This window comes from Cygnus olor, chromosome 14, assembly GCF_009769625.2.
Source record: "Cygnus olor isolate bCygOlo1 chromosome 14, bCygOlo1.pri.v2, whole genome shotgun sequence".
Lineage (NCBI taxonomy): Eukaryota > Metazoa > Chordata > Aves > Anseriformes > Anatidae > Cygnus > Cygnus olor.
Window position 1 is genome coordinate 138,877 of NC_049182.1, and position 19,645 is coordinate 158,521.

General features: G+C 40.8%; 1 protein-coding gene and 1 long non-coding RNA gene across 3 annotated transcripts in view; one reads left to right on the forward strand and one right to left on the reverse strand.

Moving 5' to 3' along the window:
- GFRA3 (GDNF family receptor alpha 3) lies at positions 1-11,427 on the forward strand. The gene is made up of 8 exons (XM_040574017.1): positions 1-132; positions 3,702-3,977; positions 4,673-4,765; positions 5,180-5,525; positions 5,604-5,713; positions 6,869-7,003; positions 7,812-7,942; positions 8,250-11,427. Exons 1-8 carry the CDS (start codon positions 90-92, stop codon positions 8,382-8,384), a joined length of 1,269 nt encoding a protein of 422 aa, XP_040429951.1. The 5' UTR covers positions 1-89; the 3' UTR covers positions 8,385-11,427.
- Positions 7,812-19,645, reverse strand: part of LOC121078188 — a 23,725-nt gene continuing 11,891 nt past the window's right edge. For both annotated transcript variants that reach the window (XR_005824482.1, XR_005824483.1), the window contains exon 3: positions 7,812-8,016. This is a non-coding gene — a long non-coding RNA (uncharacterized LOC121078188). The remainder of the gene's footprint in view (positions 8,017-19,645) is intronic.

Genomic DNA, 19,645 nt, shown 5'->3' on the forward strand with positions numbered 1-19,645 from the left:
GGGGGCCGGTCCCACGCTGGCGGGCTGCGCGCAGCCTGTGAGCTGCGGACCCAGCACCCGCAGGGAGCGACCGCTGGCCGGGCTGCAGCATGCGGCTCGCCCTGCTCCTGGGGCTGCTCCTCTCCCGAGCCGGTAACAGCGCGGGGCGGCAGGGCTGGGCAGGGCAGGGCAGGGCAGGGCTGGGGTGCGGTGCGGTGCGGTGCGGTGCGGTGCGCGGCCCCGGCCCGCTGCCGGCAGAAGCTGTGCCCGGGGCCGGCACCCCTCGCTGACCCCGTCCGGGCGACCCGTTTGCGCGCTCCTGGCGCCGGGCGAGCCCGGGGCGCGTCCCGGGCTCGGGGCTCCTGGCCCAGGCAGCAGTGAAGAAGCCGTGTTTCAAACCGGGAAAGACATGCTGCTGCTTTGACCTGAAACGTGAAAAGAAAGTGCTGATGTGACCAAGGAGGGATGCTCTGGGGCGAGGGAACGGATTTCATTGAGGCGAAGCTCGCGGAGGCGAAGGAGGACGACTTGCTGCTCCGACTCGCAGTGGGGAGTGACAGATGTCAGGAGCTTATCCCTCAACGCAGCAGAAAGGTCATAAAGACAGTGTCCGTTCTAGCTCTTGGAGGAGACGCTGGACCTGTCAGAGATAACTTTGCTGAGAGCCTGTTTTGATAGCAACCTTCTAGGCAGTCCCCCTCTGAAATGCTTCAGGATGATGGTTTTCTGAGATGAGGCTCAGTTTGCAAAGACCAATCTAGGAAGCTCCTGTGGAGATACAGCTGTTTGTCTTACTCTGCCGTATACTACTGACAAGTCACAATGGCTGAGGATGGAAATGGTTCCTCTTTCCAGTTCATCTTGGGCAGTCTTCATGGTTGAAGTGGCTAGAAATAGAGAAACTACAAAACTGCTCTGAAGCACTCCTAGACCCTACCTATGGGATGTCAGTGCTTTACATTCAGAAAAAGGTGCAGCTGCTGAATATCATGACTGCTATAAAGAAGAGCTATTGTGCTGAGATCTCAGTAGCATTTACAGCCACATGATTACAGTAGATTTCCCACAGTTTTCCGTTGTCCAAATACTAATGCTTATTTTATATCTGTTCTTAATAAAGCAAAGGTCTCCTTTCTGCAATTGTCCTCTCTTTCAAGAGCATGGAGCGCAAGGGATATTTAAATAATAATACTATTAATTGTAACTCCATAAATATATATAACAGAACACGGAGTCACAAGGGAGAATAAATGGCTGTTGTATTAACTGTTAATTTCTCTAAGATACAAATAATCATGTTTTGTGAAGTGAATATTACTTTTATTTATTTATTTATTTTTTACCTGCAGAAGGGACTCCTGTACAGTCCCTTTAATGCTTTCTGCAAGCTAAACTACAGAGCTTTCTAATTCTTTCACCTGACTGCTTGGAATTATAAGTTTTTGTTGTTGTTGTTTATGTTTTTTTTTTTTTTTTTTTTTTTTTTTAAGGAAGAAGCATGTCATGTATTAGGGCTTAAGACAATGCATAGCTATTATATGATGTCTGTTAAGGAGAATTGTTTTAAATTTTTCTGCTTTGAGGTTTCCAGCAGCTTCACCCAAAGCGTCTGGTATAGGCCTGTGGCAAAAACACAGTCCATTCATTTATAATCAGTTTTGCTCTACCCTGTCAATAATTATATCACTTTAAAGTTTTGAAAATGTCACTTAAACCTCAGGTGCTTGTTGAGCAGAATTCTTAAGGCTAGAAAAGTATGTCCTGTCCTTTAATGAGCTTACTACAACAGCTACTACAGGCCACTGTTGGAGATGTTACTTTGTTCTGGCCTTGTGAGGTAGATCAGTTTGTACCTCTTAGAATTCCAAAGCTACTGGAGATAATAGAATCATTGAATCATTTAAGCTGGAAAATTTGCTATTGGAAATTTGCCCTGCTTGCAGCCTTATGGGATGTAATCAAACTCAGAATGTTCTTTAAGGTTGTGCTGAGGTGGAATGCCTAACCAAAACCTACTGTGCCAGGTACAAAGCATTTCTGGTGAGAGATTGTTTTTCAGAAAATTTACAAAGTCATACAGTCTTTATATAACAGCCAGTTGAACAACAAAGTACAGGAAGTTGCTAGAAAAGCCAAGAAATATGTATGATTGGGACAGAGACACCTAGATAGCATTACTGGGCTGTAGGAAAACTAGGAAGTTTGAGAAGCAGACTAGTATGGAATTAAACAGCCTACTGCTTACAGCAAATAAACTCATGAAGCCAGCAAAAGTGAAGGAAGTGAGAAAACAAATTAGATAGCGAAGACAGTATACCACGTAATATAAGCTGAACCTATATATAAATTTAGCTTGTAGTGAAGACAAACAGAAATAGTAGTACAGCACCTGCTGATCAAGAGAATGGTAGGTGAGATCACATACCCAAAGAACATCAAAGATAGGTGTTAGGCTAGGCATAGTTATTTCCCCAAAACAGCCAAGCAATATTGTCCTGAAGGGAAGAAACGTACTACTAGCCTACATATAAATTCTGTTAGCAAATAATCTTGTTCCAAGTCTTCACAAGTCTAGGTTGGATGGGGTTTGGGAAACCTGTTCTAGTGAAAGGTGTCCCTGGCCATGCAGGGAGGTTGGAACTAGGTGGTTTTAAGGTTCCTTCCAACCCAAAACATTCTGTGATTCTATGGTTTGTTGTACCTGTACTGTAAACATAGATTCATGTACTATAGAAGTGAAGAAAGATTACAGACTGAATTCACCTCTCTGTGAAAATGACAGCTCACCCTCTGTATTATCCTTAGGACAGAACAGTCTATATATTAAAAAAAAAAAAGTCATCAAGTTTTAAAGATTGTATTGTTAAATTAAGATTATTTAATACTTCCATAAGGTGGTGGGGTGTATATAAATTAATATATTTTATATATATATATATATATATATATATAAAATTAATACATGTGTTATACAAATACACACAAATAGTTATACTCAAAATTCACAAATGACCAAAAGATGAAAGCTGACAGGTCAAGCCTGCATCCCAGCATTTTTGGCAGAAATTTCAGGGATTCAGTTCTATATACTGTAAATTGATTGCATGTCAGCACTTTTATATGAAACTACTTGCATCTAGTGATAAGGGTTTCTTCTATTATACAAAGGATACGTATATTTATTCTTACGTTTCCAAGCTCAATAAAGTAGTTGCTTTTACACCCTGGCAATGGCTTTCTCTGCATCTCTTAATGACCAGTATATACATAGCAATGGCACTAGCGCTGACTTACATCATGCAGCATCGTGTTAGTACTTGTTTGTTTCACTGAGCTTTTCATTACCCAGATAGAAGAGTTTCTTCAAAGCAGGCCTCAGCAAAGCCAAGGTTTCCATAGGGATTTACTGCTTCAGGAAAATACAGAGCCATCCCTGATCCTGGCCAAATTGAAAGAGTGAAGGGCGATAGGGGAAAAAAAAAGGTTTTATTAAACAAAATATTTTTTGAGATTTTTCATTAATCTTTTGTTCCCCCTTTAATACAGTAATACTCATCCTTTTGTTTCTAAATGGAGAGCTTTTGCTCCTTGCTACGTGTATGAAGGAACCCAACCAATTCTGCCTTGATTCCTTACTGGGAATGCCAACAGAACAATGATAACGTGTTTGTGTGGCATTCATCTTGACTGAAATCCTAACAATCTTTTCCCTGCTTGACCAGGAGACCTCCTGTCTCTGCCAAGGAGTGACTGCATAGCAGCGGAACAGCTGTGCCTCTCAGACTCCATCTGCAATGCCACCTACAGGATTCTGGAAGACTGTGCCCTTGCTAAGACTCGCTTCCTTCCACTGGATCATGATAGCAGGGTCAGATGTCTAAATGCAGAGCTAGACCTCGGAAACAGCTCTTTACTGCACTGCAAGTGTCACCGACGCATGAAGAGACAGGAGCATTGCCTACGCATTTTCTGGACTGTTCACGCCAGCATGACAGATGGTGAGATGAAATAATATGAATTTAGAAGGTACTAGTAAGGCTCAACCCTGCCCCACCACCTGAAAAAAAAACGTGAAGGGCCACTTCCCAACACTGCAGGTATTACTTTGGAGCCACATCTCCTAGTAAAGAGGAGTAATTACTTCTCTGTTTGATAAGCATAGAAAACTGATCTGGTCTGCGACTGGCCCTTCAAATACACCAGGGACCTTATGAAACAGAGATAGCTAGTTTGAGACATTTACTTATATTTAGTGCTGTGAAAATCACCTCAAAATGGTCACATCTGTCCATCACTGAAAATGGATGTGAGATTATCACACACACTGTAACGGCATCCATGAGCACGCTACTTCTCTCCAGCTTTAATGGGATGCTTCTACTTGGCCTCCCACCAGGGACTGCCAATGCTGCATATCTCCTCACTAGCACTGAGGCTGAAAAAAAGCAAATTTCAACATACACCAAATTCCAGCCAGAGGAAATCTAATGACAAAATGTAATGCTGTTGCTATACAGTAACACCTTTGCATCTCCAGCAGAACCATTCTTGGCATTTGGCTTTGAGCATGACAGAACATCTCTGAACCCCAGCCTGAAGAATCACAAATAAGAGGAAAAAAAAAAAAGAAAAAAAGCTGGTCACAACGCATTTCTCCCACTGCATAAAATAAAATACCTTGTGTCTTGCCTAGGCTATTTCAATTTGGAGACCTCTCCTTATGAGAATCCAGCAAATGAAGAACACTGGAAGACAGATTATAATGAACTGGCAGCTCTGCTATCAGGTAGGGATTGTAATGGTTATATGATATGCTGCTGCTGGTTTTTAACTTTTCAGGGGCTGAAAATTATTAAGAAGAATGATTTGAGGTAATTGCCCTCAGAGGAATGTCTGCTCTGGGTACTTACCTATATTTGCACCCCTACCAAATATAAATATAGCTACAGATCCAGGCCTATGAAACAGGCAGTAACCCACAATGATGCATTCTTTGGAACATCAACCAATAAAATATGTGATTTTGTAACTAACATCGTTGCAGTGTCATACTACAGGCACACACCAGGACTAAGTTGCTTTGTTCATTTTGATGTTAGCAATTAGACCATCAAGTAAGGGCTACTCCTATTTCCATGTAAAATCTTTTCTGAAGACTTGCTTCCTTGTTTATGGTTTGGGTTTTTTTTTGGCTTTATAGGCTCACAGTTAGCAGGAGATGCAACAAATCCATGCCTGAAAGCAACTCATGTCTGTAATCTGAGCAAGAAGTGTGTTCGGCTGCGCACAGACTATGCCTCAATCTGCACCAAGGGAGCAGGAAGTGAGGACATGTGTGACCGTCGCAAATGCCACAGAGGGCTAAGAAATTTCTTTGAGAAAGTGCCTGAGGATTTCACTAGAAGGATCCTGTTCTGTCCGTGTCAGGATGAACTTTGTGGAGAACGACGCCGGAAAACTATTGTTCCCGATTGTTCCTTTCAGTATAACACTAAACCCAATTGCCTCTGGGTTCTGGACTCCTGCTTGGAAGACCACATCTGCAAGTAGGTCTAGCAGCAGCAGACACTAGCCACAAGAAGAGAACAACATAGACACTGATAGTCTTATTTTCCTTCCTACAGATCCCGACTGGCTGACTTCCAACAAAACTGCCAACCTGCAGATATGTCCCCAGATGGTTGCTCTCAGCACAATCATGCTGCATGCCTGCAGGCTTACATGGGGATGATTGGTAAGTGATACCCACGGGAACACACAGGGTGAATGCCTTTAGGCAACAAACTTGCAGTCACACTGCTATGCTGTGAGGGACTGTCTTGCTTTGATGCAGGTAATAGTGCTCCTTATGCCCATAAACATGCCTTAGCCTAATTGATGATAGTGTTCTCACTTGCTTCTGAGGTAAATGCAGCCCAAAGAGAGCTCCTTGGTGGCATTTATCACTCTGTTTTGTCCCATACACTGCTGTCAAAGCAGCAGCACTTGCCTGGGATTCTTGCACTCCTGTTCGCATCATCAGCTGATGCAAAATGCTCTAAATGCCTGACCACTGGGACTCTCTTGGCTGTATGAATTAAGACATTCCTGCTGTAGGAGCTACATCATGATCACAGCAGAATCCAGTTGTAGGATAGGATCATTATTATACATGCCCTCACTGGATCATTATTATACATGCCCTCACTTCTTAATGTTTACATTCCTGGTGGTTTAACACTGTGTGCACACTATCTTTGAGCCAGTCAGAACAACAGGTACACAAAGCACTATCAGCTGTTGGAATGAAAGTTGTCTTTGCTTACAGACATTTGCTGTCAACCTGCTAATACTTTTTCAGAATGGTTCAAAGGAGAAGCTACAAAGTGCAACAGTATCTCAGAAGCTGTAATTCTAGACTACAACTTCTGGTTTTCCAGATGTTTTTGCTATTTTCATCCCAAATAAACTCTGTGCTCTGAATGGCACACTACAGGTGTGCAGCACTTATTTGGCAAAAAGCATTTGGCCACGCAGTATTGCCTGCTATGTGAGAACTGAGAGAGCCTTTTGCTGTTATATACCAGTATTGCAGTTGAATCTCTGCAGATGCTTCACATCCTTCAGTCTAATGTTTTCACCAGGTTCAGTTATCAGTATACGTCACCATCAGATTGTCTGAGTCGGGATTAACAACCTCCCCACTTTCTCACAGTGTAGCAGACTGCACATGTATTCAACAGACCTAGGTCACCTTGCAGGGGCTTCTGACCTCTTCTGAGTAACAAGCACATCGCAATGGAAGGCTTCTGCCTCCAGGGTAGCATTGCCTTTAACATAAGAGGACTGATCATGCTTCTTTCATTTAGTGAAGTAAATCTTGATTCCCATTTCTGGGGGTTTGGGACAGGCACGCCTATGACACCCAACTACATCAGTAACTCCAGCGTGGAGGTCTCCTTGTGGTGTACATGTGAGAGCAGCGGCAACCAGAAGGAGAAGTGTGACCAGATACTCAGCATGTTTGAGAGCAACAAATGCCTCGGTAAGCATCACATCATGGAACTGGGGAAACAGCTCAGCACAGGGAAGTTCAAATCCTGTTCATTTCAAGATCCTACATTGCATTGCTCTTGCATATAGTTCTGTCTTCTGAAGTGTTTCCATGATCTCCTAGCCAACCTACGGGACCAGCCTGGATCTGCTCACAGAGGTGATTTTATATCTTTTACCAACACAGACACCAGTGAAGCTATCTATAAACAGCATTCAAATGAAGGGATTACAAAGAAATCGGGGGGTGTCAGATGTGTTGTATCCATAGGTTGCCGCGTAGCCCCATCACTGCATCAGGATTATGGGGTTTTGGTTCCTCCTCCCCTTATTAGCAACATACCTTAATAAGATTTAAATACTTCGTTTGTAAAAGCTTCCAGATGATATCAAACAAAGAAATCAGCATAATTAGATAAATGATTATTTAAATCTACCTGTATATACCTGCTATACTGAAAAGACTTATACCCAGCACTATAGATACACCTACAACCTAAACATCCCACCTGAGATACTACATACCTGCCCCTTACAAATAGACAGCTGGCAAAGTCCCATAGAAACCCAAAGGTCTTCAGGTAGAGTGAAAATTGGCTTTGTAGTCTCTTCTAAAAGTCACAAGTAAACCCACAAAGTAACATGCCATTTATTAAACACAAAATATGTATTTTCTAAATCAAATCCATACAGACTGTGAGTGCCTTTCTTAAAATAGCTACCCTAGACTTCTGTTCACTAAACTCCAAGGTATGCACAAGAAAAGTACAATAAGACTTTTGCTTTACTTCTGTTTACAGAAAATACTATTTGGTCTCAAATGCACCAGAAGCAGACAGGTCTGGAACGACAGGAAGACTTATTCTATTCATCTTCCCTAAGCTTCCAAGGAGACAGTGCCAGCTCATCTCTTGCTTCAGAAATGTCCCAGGTACGTATTGCTTTGTTGTCTCCAGCAAGTGGTGAGTCAAGCAGCGTAGAGACAGTTGTCCAATAACCCCGGATCTGGAAATGTATGATTTTGGACATCAAAGTGAGGGATGCCATATGCATGCAGAACCCTAAGCTGCTTTAGCTGAACCTATTCCTTCCACAGACAAGCAGAAATAGGAGGCCTTGCTGCTTGGCTGCAGAAGTTTCCTATAGTCTCACAGCTGTGCCCAGAATTGGAGGCCCTACAGAGGTGTTTGAGCACAAATAGGTCTAACTGGGATTCATTCCTCCTTTTCATTTCCTAGGTGGCTGAAGTGAAGACACATCGAGAGACCTCTGAACACAGCAGTTTGCCTATGGTCTCCTCTGTATATTCTGGAACTGCTGTTTCTTGGTCATCTCTGTCTCTGTTCCTGCCCCTGTTGCTGAGTGCACTTTAACTTGGCATAAATTGCATCTTTCCTTCCCATATTATTAATCTTATTCCATATCCAGGCACCTCCCACTACTGATTTACCCTGGAGAAACAAAAGGCTTCTGGAAAAGAGGAAGGGAGTAGCCTTAACCCATAAATGCAGTCACTAGAAACCTCTCTCCAGCTTGCACCCCACTTTCCCCCGCACTAAGAGCTGCAGATTTGGAGCCCACCATTGCTTCTGCCATGTTAGTATTTTGAGTAAAAGTCCAGCTGATATTCAAGCACAGTATTTTAAAACAGAAGTTTGAATTCTGTCAGAACTTGTGCAGGGTTAGGTTTCTGAATAGAGGGAGGCACCTTTAGTCAGAAACAGCATGAAGCTGCAATAACAGCATGGAGCTGTAACAGAGGAGGTTCAGGCTGGATTTTAGGAAAAGGTTCTTCACTGAGGGGGTGTTCAGGCACTGGAACAGGCTCCCCAGGGCAGTAGTCACTGCACTGAGCCTGCCAGTATTCAAGAAACATTTGGACAATGCACTCAGACATATAGTTTGATTTTTGGGTGGTCCTGTGCAGAGCCAGGAGTTGGACTTGATGATCCTTGTGGGTCCCTTCCAACTCAGGATATTCTAAGATTCTATACCTGACACTGTATCCTATCACCCCACCTCCTGAAGCTCTTCCTCAGGCACAGAGTACAGCATACCATCTTTAAGATTTAGTGGCCTCACTCCAGGGGGAGTTGCAAACAAAGCTAGGTAAATGTAAACATAAAGTCCCTGTCAAACACCAGTTCTGGATTACTTTCAGTTCCTTTTATGTTTATTTTTTTCCAAATCCATTCTTTTAAATATATGAAAAACACTATCCCAGGTCAAGGATGCTATACCCCAGATTATGTTCTTGCTTCTTTCAGTTTTGCCCCTTGTAACTATACATAACATCCATTAGCATGGGTAGCAACAGACTTGTATTTTGTGGGTTAGCAGAGATTTCTCTACTCAACCCTAGTAAATTTATCTAGCCAAGGATGACCTTGCCAGGCCTCAGGCCAAACCTTTTTAGGAATGCTTACAGAAAGCGTATAGCTCATTGAAGCTGTATTCACTACACTGAAGTTGTATTCTCCTGGCACATTCAGTTGCAGAAGCCTCTGAAAGATGGAACTAGTTTGTACCTTTCCACATACTGAAGTTATCATTTTCCCCTTTCACTCCCTGCCAGCCTCCTCCTTTGCCAAGCTCTATTTCATAATCTGTTTATTCTGAGTGTAAACATGTGCACTGTATAACTGCTGTTATTTTATGCTGCATTGGCCTGTTAAAATGTGGTGTTAAGTAAATATTGATTTCTGAGCATAGGTTAATAGTCCACAATCAATTGTGTGCAAGAGTTGCCTCATCAGCCATCTTATGCTTTCAGGATAGCTAGAAACTGAGTTCAGTACAGCTTCTCTACACACACATATAATGCCTCTTGTTCATCCTATGAGGTACAACAGATCTGAACAATATTATGCACAGCTAATACTGTGTGAGCAATATTACAGTCCTGAATAGATGCAGAACAGGTTAGCATTTCTTTTTGCCTTGTGCTTTATCTGCTCCCAGAAAGGTACCAGCTAGGTAATGTGCTGTGGTTCCCAGTCACTGTCAGTCACCTTCTTACTAGAGAATCTTCCATTGCTAAATGTATCAGAGTAGCTGTCCTTCTGCAGTGCTAATATTTCTGTTTAGAATTCCAGCCTTCTCTTACCTTCTTGGGCAGGTAGGGCAGGAAAATGATTGCATGGATCAGGACTTTGTCTGTTGCATAGAGAAGCAACACCTTATTTCCATGCAGTAGGAACAAGTATCACGTTATCTTAATTAAGAGGAATATGAATGCTGTTATTTACCACTGCCTACTGAAATGTGACTATGTGAATCAAAAGACAGCATTGTTTCCACATGTTTGTTACCCCTCTTTAATGAAAACAGAGCCCATGATACCACAGAACTCTGAGATCTACATTTGGCCATCCTCCATAAGGTGAGGCTGGAAATGTGTGTCAAGGTTCTTTATTGTAGCATCGTAGGTTGTGTTATCTCCAGAGATTGCTGGAGAGTGACAGGGAAGAGGAAAACATCGCGCTTTACAATATTCCACAAATCAGTGAGAACGTTTATCAGAAAGATAGAATAGCTTTCCCTGAGCCATCTCTACCACATATACAGTCTACAGCATCCATCTTCCACTCATCTATGCTGTGAGCTTTCCTCTTTCTCCACTTTAGTGCTCTGAGACAGGTGGATATGGGGAAAGGCATTAGCATTTGTTGTTTGTATTCATAGCACTGTGGACTTTTAGCCCCTAATGAGAAGGTTACTGATTGCAACTGCAGCCTCCTGTTGTGCCCTGGATTACATAGGAAAATGCTTTACAGTCAGACAAAATCCTGCTCTAGACAGAAATTAAATAGAACACATCAGTTGGGATTTTTCTCCAAATGTCTTACGTCCTTTTTCTATGTACATATGCACCTTTATATATACAGCTGCCTCCTAAAACTCATTCATCAATAACTGGAAACAAAATTTTCCTATAAATACACCTGCACTCACAGGTACTCACACTGATGTGTGTAGAAATCCATTTTTACTTAAACTTTCTTAACACCTAATCTCCAAATATCACAGTTGTTCAATGACACAGCATATGTGCGTGCAGAAGTATAACTACTACTAAGAAACATCATGCCAGTATCAGTCCAGTTCTGCTAGCATCACAACACATTCAGAACAGTTCCTACTATCTGTACTACATGGTAATTTACAAAAAACAAAACAACAACAACAAAAACCCCTCAGCATCTCTTCACTAGTAACTGCAATACAACATCCAGCTAGCACCTTTGCTCTAAATACAAAAATAATCTAATAGAAATTCTCTGTCCTGTTAGTCTTAATATTGAACTCTCAGCAAGCATATAAAAGGAAGGAACCTTCTAATTGTTGTAATGTAAATTATTTTTAAGAGTGTGAAATAATGCCAAAACTCAGTAATAAAATTTATCTTGCAACTCTAGAAGTCTCCTGCCTTTCTGTACCTTTAAGAGAAGCTACACTCCTTAGTGTCTACTGCTGGACACATTATGGGAAAGAAATTTAAAGAACAGAGACAGGATCTCTTACCAAGCAATCTCAACGGTAACTTTTACAGACATCGCTCACTGTCAGAGACTTCAGATATGGCTTCTAGAAATCTGATGTAGCTTTAGATTTCTTAACATGGTTAAATGTATTTACAAAGGGCATTCATTCACATAGTTCTTTTTGAGCAGTGAGCTCAGTCACTGTGTTGGATGAGTTATTTCTTGTCTGACAAGTGAGAGAACTGGTAGGCATTTCTTGTCCAAGGTCACAAGCAAGGTTATGCCTGAGATAAGCCTTGGATTTGGAATCCCTGAAGCATAATGCCCTAGCCTCATTAAAATCATTCCTACTTCCTCCAGCAAACGCACAAGCTTAAGGAACAATCAAAGGAACGTTTTTCTTTTTAAAGAGGGACACCATTTGTATCACAGATACGGAAAAAATAAGCTTTACTTCAAACAGTAATTCTTGGCTACTACCCTGGAATGCCTTTTAAAACCTGCTGATGGTACAAGGTAACTTCAAGTTTACAAGACAACACTACAGGTTCAGCACCCATAAAGAACAAAGGTATCATTTTCAATACATCATAAACGTCACACGTTGCTCTATTCGCTAAAATGGAAGGCAGCTTTACACAAGAACATGAAGAAAAACTCTCAAAGTAATCTTCGGGGTGTCCACGCACCAGACAAAGCACTACTATGGAATCTGAACCAGCTGCTACTCTACAGTTGCTTCCCCCATTGAAACATGGTAAATATGATCCATGGCTAATCACTTTTACCTAAGGGATTTTGTGGCTGAACCTTTTTTCAGATGAGGGAGGGTCAGTTGAGGCTGAGCTTGGTTTTGCCTCTAATGGAAGCTTTTCTTATAGGTGATTAGCTCTCCTCCAGGAAGTGATTTGGTGTTTGGGTTTCTTGCAAACCCTAGGGTTAGCAGAGGTCAAAGAATACAGCAATTTCTCCAAGTGCCTTCATGAAAATAGCCCCACATACTTTCCATTTACAGCTGATCACCTCCATTATCTGCAGGCTAGGAGGAGATGATCAGCAATTGTTAAGTGCTTGAATCAGACTAATAGCTCACTGCTAATTCCCCCAGTAATGTGAATCTAAATTCCTGGTAAACAAACTGACTGCTTTTCATGCACAGGGATGAATGCCAAAAGCCTAATATTAGAGCTCTGGAGCTAAAGCTTTTAGAGCAACTCAAAGATGTTTGATGACATTATATTATGTACTAAATAATTAGAAAATGAAGGCCCACTTGGAATCAATGAGTTACTGTCTAATTAAGATGAAAAAGGGGCTCTACCCTTTTTTAAACAAGTTTATACTAAAATGGTGTACCTGATAAATGGCGCTGATAGCTAGGTCTTTACCTTTGGGCAGAACGCGGCAGCCATTAAGCTAGTAGAAAATAACCGTGATTTTTGGCTCATCTCTTCCTCTTATTGGTCCCACCTGTTTTCCTGTAAGGCACAAGCTTCAGCAGTTCTTCCCCTCTCCCCATCAGATGACAAATTTTATTAAGCACCATTCAAATAGCTTATCCTGACACAGAGAACCATCTTTGCCTTTGTTTTACTATGTGGCCAGAATCTCTGAGCTCACACCACTAGATGTTTGGAGAGCTAAGAGATGCAGACTGGAGCCCCTAGAAGCAATTTGCAACAGGAATTGCTACCGAGCTTGAGAATACAGGAGAAGATTACAGTTATCTCTTTGTTTAGTTAGAAGATTGAGAAATGTTCTATTGATTATCCGATTAAATTATAATTAATTAGCAAATTAGTCTTCAAATAAATTATATTTCAGCAACCTCTAAACAAAATAAAGAGCAAAATTCTAGAAAAGCAGTAAACAGTAGATGAAACTATTTATCTATTTTTTTTAAACTCTACTTTCATTATACAACATATACACATAGACACTTTTGTATTTATCATCCCTTGAAGAACATGCAAGTCCTCACACTTCAGTATCAATGACACTGACAGTGGGATTGAGTGCACCCTCAGCAAGTTTGCAGAGAACACCACGGTGGGTGGTGCAGTTGTTACCAAAAAAGGAAGAGATGCCATTCAAAGGAACCTGGACAAGCTTGAGGAGTGGGCCCACGTGAACTGCATGAGGTTCAACAAGTCCAAGTGCAAGATGCTGCACCTGGGTTGGGGCAATCCCAGACAGGAATACAGACTGCGAGAAGAACTCATTAAGAGCAGCCCTGCAGAGAGAGACTTGGGGGTTCTGGTGAACAAAAGGCTTGGCATGAGCCAGCATTGTGTGCTTGCAGCCCAGAAGGCCAACTGTGTTGGAGTAGCCAGCAGGTTGAGGGAGGTGATTGTTCCCCTCTACTCTGCCCTCATGAGGTCCCACTTGAAGTACTACTGTGTCCAGGTCTGGGGCCCCCAGCACAAGGATGTGGACTTGTTAGAGCGGGTCCAGAAGGGGGCCATGAAGTTGATCAGAGGGCTTCTGAGAGCCATTCTATGATTATATGAACTCGGGATATTCTATGATTCTAAATGTCAAAGCCCTAGATCGCACATATCTGGGTAATGCTGACATGTTTCTTCTTTTAATATTGTCATCTTATAGATCTACTTGTTTCTTATCCTTAGTTAAGTAAAACTTTTCAGAGGAAACATTTGGCTTCAACTCATGGCATCCAATCCACCGAGCAGGAAATTTGTAATGTAACAGCTATGTGCTACCCGTAAAACAAAGGTAAAATTCAATACAGTAAAAATAATTTCCTGGTTTGGTGATAAGACAGTGTTGCAGTTTTTCTTAGGAAATATGCACAATGGAAAGTGTTTTAAGTTTTTGCCATGAAAAGCATGTGCTGCTACGTATGTATATATCGCCGTGTGAAATTTCATACCAGTTATGAGAGTCATCAATTGATTTTTTTTACACTTGCTGATTTCAATATTGATGTGTGTTCTTTGCAGAGATTATAAATTCAGGGTAAAATCTGTCAGCCTAGTGTAACTGACAGGCTCTTGATTAATAAAGCCTAGGACTGAAATTTCAAAAAGGGGTGGATCTGCTGTTGGCAGAATGGAGATTGCAGAGTTTCACAGGGTGAAGCATCTGTATGTAAGGATGCTTTTCAGTCACTCTTGCTTAAGATATTTGTGAAAATAGTACTATTAATACATAGTGGAATTGCAGTAAGATTTTAATAGAAATAAATGTAGCTTCTCCAGACTGTGGGCTGCCAGTCCCATTTGGGAAGGCTTCTACCTTTATCTGACATCTTGTTTAGCACTGATAACACTAGAGTCCAATTAAAGTATTTCAAGAAGACATCCCTATAGAAGACTACATTGATTGTTCGCTAATGTGTATTGAATTTTAGCTAAATACAGCCCTGGGGTGCTGTGCTGGAAAGCAGAGGAGCTTGCTGTCCGAGCTCTTAATTCCTTTTATATCGATTTGGCTACTAATGATATAGCCTTCTACTCTAATTAACTGACATCTGCATTAGGCTGAACAAGAGCCCCCTGCTTGAGGCTGTCCACTTGTTTGTGTTATGAAATGTGTCTTTTTGTGTTCGATTTTGTCCAGATTAGCTCATTCTGTGCAAAACAGCTTATCTAAAGGATGACTTTACTTTTAAATATCTTGTGAAGCAAGTTTGTCTTTCTGCTGTCTGCATTCCTACCTATGTGCCCAGAGCTTAAGTTGCTGGTGAGTCTAGCCAGAGCTATTTCACTGACTGGATGCTTTTCTAATCCTTCTCAACAGATTATTCGCCCCTTAGAACAATTTGAGGCTGCCAAGAAAGGTGTAAATTCAAATAATGATGCAGGGTATGAAGACCTGAAGATGAGTATGAGTATTTTGTATGCCTCAGAGCATGAAACAAATATCTGATGTAAATGACATTTAGCTAAAATTGTACAAATTTGTTGGAAAATATTTGAAGCTACACATGATTTTGATTTAGGAAAGTGCTACAGCAGTGTACTGAAATAATTATACAAGCACAATATAGCAATATATGCTTAGATCACAGTACAGATGTGATTCCCTTTATGGGTCTCTACATACCTTCACAGTGCTGGACATCCCCAGTGGCCAGGAAGGCCAGGTTGGTTGAAGACAGCTCAAGCCTGTTGCTCTCTTCAATTTTTTTTTTTCAGCTGTTTTTTTCTTACGCTCTGTGTTGGGCTGAGTTATGTATTCGCTCCCTCCATGCTGATCTGCCTAGATCAGGGAAACATTCATACTCTTTAATGACCTCAGGGGGAAACATTTGTACCACCAGTTGATCCATTTAACTGTTGATAGCTGTTTAGCTAAACCAAAGGCCACCTTCCATCCTCTTTGTGTTGGGTCAGCTTCTTCCAATGGCTGTGGTCAGCCAATCCCTGCACTATTCCCTGAACTTCATGGGCACATCAGTCTTGCTTGCCTATCTCTACTGAGCCTTCTTCCATTGTAGGGCTTTAATCAGTGAATCACATTCCAACCCAGGATTTTAATCAGTCCTGGCTTCATACTCGGTGATAGATACTGCAAGAAGATTCGGAAGTTGGCTTCTCTTGCTCTGTCTGTAATATGTCATGTTTTTTCTGTGAATACTATGAGAGCCACTTGTTTTTCTATATTGTTTGTGGGGCTAGACAATCTCCTGAGAAATAGACCTATATATGATTGCATTTCCATTGTTCATTTGATTGCTATTCAGCCAAACTTGACAGATAATAACTGTTTGAAGATTTCTGTTTTGATGCACTTCTGAAGCTAGCAACTATGAAAAGGACAAAAAGTATCACTCAGAGAGAAAATGGACAGAACTCAGCTGGTGAGACTATAGGCTTCTTCAGTCAGCATTTGTGTATGTAACTTAATGGTCAGTATGTACATAATCCTGGACTGGCTGACAGTATTTTCTGTTTCTTGCTTGATGGGGATATTGTTAGGAATGCAGGCTTTTTATGGTTTATATATATTCAAAGACAATAAATCTGTGAAAACAGGCTTCATTAGTTCCTTTGCTTAGGGAGCAAATAGTTTTCCATGTCATTCTAGTCCTGTAATGGTAAATTTTATTTCATACTTTATTCTGTGTGTTATAAAATAATTTTAGTTATGGTTTATTTCCACTAAAATGATGTTCTCACTCTGGTTTCTGCTAAGAAAATTTACAGCTTTCAGTTGTAACTGAATTTTTTATTAACAGCACTAGAATGTCTTTCTCTCTTTCTCTCTTCTTTCTTTGCCATTTTCCTTCTTTGCCTTTTCCTTCTTTGCCATTTTCCTTCTTTCTTTCCTTTTTCTTTTTCTTTTTTTCTTTTTTTTTTCATCCTATTGAATCCTACTTATGTTCTGGGGAACATAGAGAGTAATTAATTCTACTTAAAGCAATGCAACCAGTTCTGGTTTAATTCTTGATCCATCACTTTTGATTTGTCAAAGTCTTGTGCTTTTAATTAGTGCTGTCACCTTCTGTTAAAAGAAACAGTCTGTGTACATGCCATAGTAGCAATGATGATGTACTCCACTAAGTAGTGGCACTGCTTTTCCTTAATCTGGTTTCCTTCCAGCCACTGGCTGTGAGCAGCAGAGGAATGAGAAAACAACACAACTCATAAAATAGAGGAATAGTAAATAACAATTTTTCCATGTGGCTAAAGGTTAACATAAGTGAATCTCAAAAGGTGGCAGGTGTGTTAATCAGCAATTTTAGAAGAAATGTAATTGTCAAGGAAATGAACAGTAGCCATAATCAGACAAGGTGCCTGAGATCCATGGTCATCAAAAGGATCTAATGAAGCTGAAGGAGTAGACAACATGATTACAAATGGAATTTGGTGTTGGCAGATGTTAGGGAATACATACAAGAACGAATGATTGAAACACTCGTGATTATAGTGCTTTCTATTGCTTATGACCACTTAAAAAGATCCAGGTGTCACTATGGCCATGATGATAAAGACTTCTCTTCAGTGAGCAATAATAGGAGTTAGAAGGTGGTCCAGCTCTGGGGCCTCTCGAATGTTAGACCTTGTTAAGTCTGCTTTGATTTTGTCATATTAACTGTCATATTTTAGGGTGAAGACAATGCAAATTGGACATTGGTATTAAATTGCAAAAGGCATGGGCCAGAGGAAAGCGTTTGAGTCTGGGTTTCCAGCTTTGTGTTCCACACTGATACTGGACAGACCAGTGTACTGAATCCTGAAGCCAGCTTGCAGAAGCACCCAGTACAAGGCAACTGAGCTCTTGAAAGGAAAAGACAGTCTTGTGGAGAGTTTATGCAGTCTCTAGCAAGATGGAAAGCCCAGCCTCTGCTAGGGATGACAACACCTGGGTAGAAATAACACTGACGGCCTAAAATGAGTCATCACAGAGCCATTGATTCAAATCCACACTTCAGTTGGCCTTTTCTCCCAGAATGTTTACTGTGTAATTCATGGAGGGATCTTTTCATTCCTCTCTCCTCCCTCAAGCATCTGGGTTTATTCCAAAGCTGAGAACAGAAGAATACAAGAAAGGTGTTTTATTGGCAATGGGATTTTCTGTTCCTTAAAGAACCTGTGCCTCTTTCACTAGAAAAGTGACCTGCCATGCAAGAAAGTCTTGACACATTAAAGGCTCTTTAGTTGATGATATTTCTGCTTAAGTGGAGCTTGCTCTTGAGGAATACTGAAGATCAGCTATACCCTGTTGCAGAAGGTTTTGTAACCTTTGACAGAATGTGTTTCTTAGTTAGCTAAGAGCTGTGATGTCAGAATGTGATGTGATTGAGCTTTGTTTGAGAACTTCTGTTTGTATTTGCTTACAACATATGAGAATATCTAAGATTTACTCATCTCAAAAGCAGAACTGAATTATTATATTACCAAGTGTGCAGACCATTTTTACTCTTGTCTGTGTCATTGCTGATTGAGGACTTAATCACAACTGAATTGTACAAGACATTAAAACGTGTCATTAGGCTAAGTCTTGGAAATGCTATGCTTTAACATAAGCAACAGACTCTGAATTGAAAAGTTCATGCTTAAAAATCTGAATTAAAATACAGGCTCAGGTGGATACCTGAGTAATACTGTGCTGTCAAGAATGATTGTAGGATTTCTGCTGAGATCTGCTAAGCTGAGATCAATCAATCAAAAAAATTATATATATATATAATCTAGTAGAGTGTTCAACTCATCATCTTTTCTCTTTCCTTACCATTTGATTGTGCATGATTTACCAGATGGAAGATATAACTTGGTGATGCTTGAGAACAGAGGCCAATCTTGAGCTTCTAGTGATAGCATTTCAGTCCTATAGAATGAATGCATCTCCTATGTAGTATGAATATAGCTGAGATTTTACTAACAACATTTTAGTAAGTCCCTTCATGGCAAGTCATAATCTCTCTCTGCCTCAAGGCCTTTCTGTGTTTAAAATACATATAAAGCTTGCATCTGCACTATGATTTGCAGTTCCTTTTGAAAATATGCATATTAAGAATGAAGTATTCAGTGTACTAAAAATGTGCTTCTGATGTGATGCCACTGCTGCTCCAGTGCAGCTCTTCAGCTGTTGGATGTACAATAGGACTAAATTGTGTAGTATATTTAAGGACCTGGACAATTTGTTCATTACGGATTTTGTACAAGGCTGGATTGAAAACTGAGAGACAAGATGACAAATCTCTTTAACTGTTTCTATTAGAATTCACACATGTTCTCTGATTTGGAATGGTGGAAGTGAAATCCAAAAAGCATGAGGCTGGAAGAATTAGTTGTTAATCTCACATTTCTACAAAAAGACTGAGTGATTCCTTTTTTATAGTCCTGAAAACATAATGGACCCCTGGGGATTACTGACACAACAAGCTTCTGAGAGCTGCTAGCACTTAGCAAAATTGACCTCAGTTAATCAAAAAACAAACCTTACCAAACAACAACAACAAAAACCTGCTGATTTTGCCCTGTAGCCTGGGGGGCTACAAGGCAAGTAACTATGTAGATGGTTAAAGAAATTTAATTTCCTCGAAGTGGGTCTCAGTGACCTGTAATGTCAGTATGTAATTGGCAAACTCAAATGGAAGGGAAAGTAATTTACATGCTAAGGTGGTGGAATAAGTGAAAGGAAAGAGAGTAGAGCTAGCAATACAATGGCATTTTGCTCAA